Source organism: Microtus pennsylvanicus, chromosome X (assembly GCF_037038515.1).
Source record: "Microtus pennsylvanicus isolate mMicPen1 chromosome X, mMicPen1.hap1, whole genome shotgun sequence".
Lineage (NCBI taxonomy): Eukaryota > Metazoa > Chordata > Mammalia > Rodentia > Cricetidae > Microtus > Microtus pennsylvanicus.
This window is the reverse complement of record NC_134601.1, coordinates 123,835,498-123,841,055: the sequence shown is the minus strand read 5'-3', so window position 1 is coordinate 123,841,055 and position 5,558 is coordinate 123,835,498. Positions and strand designations below refer to the sequence as shown.

Below are 5,558 nucleotides of genomic sequence, written 5' to 3'. Positions count from 1 at the left end.
GAACACATTGTCTTTCTCCTCAAAACCTTGTCTCAGGGGCATCTCCACTGGCCTGGGCTTCAAGTTTGACATTTAGTAGATTCTTTTATCCTACCCTACCTGTTTTCAAACATCACCAAACACTCAGTTGTGGTCATTTTTACCTCATACTCAATTCTGAATCGTTTCTTCCCACCCCATACATGCGTATGTATGTACACATGCATGTTTGAATGTAGGCTCATATTGCCATGTGGTTATATGTGTATCAATGTTGATTGCCCTCTACCCTATTTGTTTATGGTATATCTTTCTACTGAACCCAGAGCTCAAAGTATGGCTAATCTAGCTGGCCACCCTGCTCCATTCTGCCTTTGGGTGCTGGAATCACAAGTGTGCTGCCATGCCTACTTTGACATTTGAAAAATCACCCCAGGCTCAGTTCTTCATCCCTCCTGTTTCTGCAATAGATGCTCTCTTCTTCAGACAGGGTTTCTTATTTCCAGTCCTCTTCCTGCAGTCACCAGAAGGATCTAACTAAACTGCTCCCCAGTCAGGACCATTTTGACTTCAAACTCTGCCATGACACAACATTCTCAAACTAGGTTCAGAGAAATCTCATACGGATGTCTTAGTTGGAGGGTCAAAGGGATATCCTGTGGGTTAGGGTATCTATTTCCATGAGGAACTACCATTCCATATTTTCTTTCTGCTTCAGAATTCATGCATGGAAGCTATGGCTTTGGGAACCTTTTTTTTCAGTTAGAATTGGAAGTGCAATGAGCTAAAGAGTGCCTATGACCTATGCCTGCCTGTCAGGCATCATCACTCTACCTTCTCTTCTCCATGCAGAAGAAAGTCTAAGACCACTTACCTTCCTTGTACACACAGGCCTGCTTTCTTTCTTTGATGATCTTACTACATTATGGCCTGAATCATGAAATGAGACTGAACCCTTTCCTTGCCTCTAGGGTTCCTATACAAACAGTGCCTTTTCAGGTTCTAAGTCACACTCTCCAGGAAGCCTTTACATGTTCCTTGGGTTGGCTCCTCTCTGACAACCTGCTCTGCATTATGGGCTAGTTCAGCATGGAGACACATTATAAGACAAAGTGAAAAAGACTCTGGATTCTGATCCTTTCCCTGCTGCTAATCACCCATGACTCTAAGCATTCAGATAGAGTTCATTCACTGGATCTTCGATTCCCCCACCCCTCACTTTATGGAGCATATATTCTGATAGAGGAAACAGTAAATCAAAAGAAACTAAAAAGATCCTATGGTATGACATGCAATGTAGAAAAACAGAGTAAGACAGTTCAGTGGCAGAGCATGTGACTGGTATGCTTGTGGTCCTAGGTTTAAACCCCTGAAATGACCAAAAAAAGCGTGAAAGTGGAATTTTCGTATTTGGATGTCAAGCAGAACTTTCCTGGCAGGCACAACATATCCTATTGAGTATAGGGATCAGTGGATGCAGAAGGGGTTCCAGTTAGTTAACCACTGCAGTTATCTAGGTCGGAGACAATGGTGTCTTGGGTATATGACCATGATTACATAAATGAAATATGTAAGATATGAAAATGTTTGGTTTTTATTTATTTTGTCCTGGTTTGTTTTATTTGATACAAGATCTCCAGAGGTTAGATTTTGTGGAGAGAAGGAGAGCGAACGGTCGTGCGCTGCCCGCCCGCTGGAGCCTCAGTCTCGGCACGGACCCGCAGCAGGAGCGGCCGACTCTTCCTCCTCCTTCCTCCTGTTTCAGCTTTGTGAGAAACCTTATCAACAAAGAAGATGGCTAGCAACGTTACCAACAAGACAGATCCCCGATCCATGAATTCCCGTGTATTCATTGGGAATCTCAATACTCTTGTGGTCAAGAAGTCTGATGTGGAGGCAATCTTTTCAAAGTATGGCAAAATTGTGGGTTGCTCTGTGCATAAGGGCTTTGCCTTTGTCCAATATGTTAATGAAAGGAATGCCCGGGCAGCTGTAGCTGGAGAGGATGGCAGAATGATTGCTGGCCAGGTTTTAGATATTAATCTGGCTGCAGAGCCAAAAGTGAACCGAGGGAAAGCAGGTGTGAAGCGATCTGCAGTGGAGATGTACGGTTCCTCATTTGATTTGGACTATGACTTTCAACGGGATTATTATGACAGGATGTATAGCTACCCAGCGCGTGTTCCTCCTCCTCCTCCTATTGCTCGAGTGGTGGTGCCTTCTAAACGCCAACGTGTTTCTGGAAACACCTCTCGGAGGGGCAAAAGTGGATTCAATTCAAAGAGTGGACAACGGGGCTCTTCTTCCAAATCCGGAAAATTGAAAGGTGATGACCTTCAGGCCATTAAGAAGGAGCTGACTCAGATAAAACAAAAAGTGGATTCTCTGCTGGAAAGCCTGGAAAAAATTGAAAAAGAACAAAGCAAACAAGCAGACTTGTCCTTCTCCTCCCCAGTAGAGATGAAGAATGAGAAGTCGGAGGAGGAGCAGAGCAGTGCCTCTGTGAAGAAAGACGAGACGAACGTCAAGATGGAGTCTGAGGCGGGCGCAGATGACTCTGCCGAGGAGGGCGACCTGCTGGATGACGATGACAATGAGGATGGAGGGGATGATCAGCTGGAGCTGATCAAGGACGATGAAAAAGAAGCTGAGGAAGGAGAGGATGACAGAGACAGCGCCAATGGGGAGGATGATTCCTAAGCACATAGCGGAGTTTAGAGATCTTATCCTGTTATTCATTTACCTAGGCGCTTGTGAGAGATGGAAGTAACACCAGATCCTCTCCCCTAGTGTCTTCAGCACAGTCTCACTGTTCGCCCTCTTCCTCTCCTGTGTTCATTGATTCATAATTGCCTTGCGCCTAGTTCCATTCTCACATCCTTTGATGCTCCTTAGTAGTTTTGTTAAGTCTTACCCTGTAAGTTTTGCTTTTAATTTTGATACCTCTTTGACTTAACAATAAAAAGATGTATGGTTTTTTTTTTTTTAAAAAAAAAAGATCTCCAGAGGTTAGCGTGGCTGGCCTGAAACTTGCAATGTAACCAGGTTGGCCTTGAACTTGAGACAACCTCCCTGCCTCTGGCTTCCATATGTTCCTGAATGTTGGGCTCACAGGCACATGCCATCAATAGATCAAGTTTGGGTCAATTTCAAAAGTAGATTTGAAAAACTGGGTGACTGTTTTGAGGTGCGGTTTAAGGAGAAAAAGTCAAAGGTGATGTCTAGATTTTGAAATGAAGCCAATAGAAGGATAGAGTAGGTTCACACACAGTGGGGGTTTCTCTATAGTAATTACTCTACAGGCACCTAAAGCTCAAGGCTCACATTAGATATCAAACATATCACATAGATATCAAACATTAAGAAGGCCATGAGAGTCCAAGGCCAGAACTGTCACCTATAAATGGTGTTAAACATCACCAAAGCCAATGAGATCACCTAAGAAATCAGCACAGATACTGAAGCAGAAGGAAATGCAGGAACTCTGGTATGAACAGGTCAACATGATGGGAAAGAGGGAGATAAGAGGAACAAGGAAGATTCTGAAAAAAGATAAGCAGCAAGAAATAAAGACAAGAACAATATGGTGGCCCCAAAGCTGCATGACAGAAGTGTTTTCAGAGGATATGGTCAGCTGAGTCAAGTAGCATTAGAATTGAGCCTTGGCAGGTGAATTTAAAACACAGATGTCCATGGTTACGTGTTCAGGAATGGTTTCAACCCAGTGTTGAATACAAGAAAACAGATGGGCCAGATTCAGAGCACAGTGGGAGAAAGCAAACCGAACTTCTTAGAGAGGTCTGGCAGTGAAGACCAGCAGAATAAAAGGGTTTAGCTGAAGGAGATGGGAGTTGTTGCTGGCCTAGTTTGTTTTCCTATTGCTGTGATAAATAATATGAGCAAAGATAATTTGGGGCAAGAAAGTGTTTGTTTTGGCTAACTCGTCAAGGTTGTTCTTGTCGTCCATAGCTGAGGAAAGTCAGGGCAGGATCCCAAGGCAGGAAACTGAGGAGAGGAGCTGACACAGAAGCCATGGCTCACTCAATATGGTATATATATGTTCAGCTAACTTTCTTATACAAATTAGTACCACCTGACCAGGGTGGCAACGTCCAAAGTGAGTTGGGCCCTCCCACATCTCTCGGCAAGCCCTCCTTCTTCCCAGACTACTCTTGATTGTGTCAAGTGGGCAATAAAATCTAACCAAGATGCCTAGCATCCATAGAATGTCAGGGTTCAATTTCAAGCGTTGTATAAACCAGTTGTGGTGATTCATATCTGTGATAGAAGCAAAGGGGAGGAGAAGTAGGTGCATAAGCAATCCAAGGTCATCCTTGTTTATATACCAAGTTTATGGCCAACCTGGGATACAGGAATCCTTGTCCAGAACAAACGAGACTACATAAAGAACTAAATGTTTGAATGGAAATGGTCCAGCATTTTAGGGAACAATACAGACAAGGGAGAAAGAAAGAGTGCCTGTTGAGGGCCTTGAGCAGGCCATAGAGTCAAGAATCACACCCTGGAGGATTGATGTGTCAACGGTTGGCAAGGAGCAGAAGGATGTCGAAGCACTTGGGCACAGAAGTATAGAAGAACCCTAGCAGTTTCTATGCTGTGCATGATGAAATGACTTTGTTGTAAAATACCATGCAGCAGTGAGTTTGCTCACTGCCTTTTACATCCTATCTATCCTCAGACCCTGTTTAGCACATTCATCGACTATGGCTGTCATACACTACTTCCTTGTGCCATTCCTCTCTGTGCTCAATGCCACCTCTGTGTCCCACCTGAATGATTAAATCTGGCATTGAAGTTACTTTTGTGCCCCGCCCGCAATCAGTTCACCAAAGAGTGTAGTACAGGTCAAATTAGAAATGCTTCCTTTCTGCTTTGTGTCAAAAAGTCCTCCTATAGCTCTTCATTCCACAGTCGGACCAGGCAGCTTTTCTGGCATATATGCCCTGTTGGACCTTACCTATGTCCCCTGTAAAGTCACCAAATCTCTCTTCGTTCATCAGCGTGCTCATCTCCTCTTTCATTATTGTTGTTATTGTTATTACTTTGAATGCTTAAAATTTCTTTAACATTTATAGATTATTTTATTTTATGTGTGTGAGTGTTCTATCTGCATTCATGTTTATGCTTGCTGTTGGTACTCATTGCCTTAAGAAGTCAGAGGAGGGCTTCAGATCCCCTCAAACTGAAGTTTATGAATAGTTATGAATCACTATGTGGGTTCTAGGAATTAAACCAGATCTTCATCGCAATCAACCAGTGCTCTTAATCCCTGAGACATTTCTCCAGACTTAATAATTGGTTTTGGTATGACATTTTCATATATATATATGTATATATATGTGTGTGTGTGTCTATTCTAATTAATTGCTCCATTGCTCACCCCATATTCTCTTGTTGATCCTTTTTTGCCCCAAATAGGTCTTCCTTCTGCTTTTATGTCTCATATATTACATTATCTTCTCTTTATCCCCTACCCTTAGACTTCTCCCTCATAGTCCCAATTTTATTTTCATGTTCCCCCATATACTTACCTGTACATATAATTTTAAACTTAGGTT

General features: G+C 42.9%; 1 protein-coding gene across 1 annotated transcript; it reads left to right on the top strand.

The window, feature by feature from the left end:
- The first annotated feature begins 1,709 nt into the window (after positions 1 to 1,709).
- LOC142841159 (heterogeneous nuclear ribonucleoprotein C-like) lies at positions 1,710 to 2,958 on the top strand. Its single transcript, XM_075957906.1, has one exon. The coding sequence runs from the start codon at positions 1,774 to 1,776 to the stop codon at positions 2,677 to 2,679; it is 906 nt and encodes a 301-aa protein (XP_075814021.1). The 5' UTR covers positions 1,710 to 1,773; the 3' UTR covers positions 2,680 to 2,958.
- Positions 2,959 to 5,558: the final 2,600 nt, after the last annotated feature.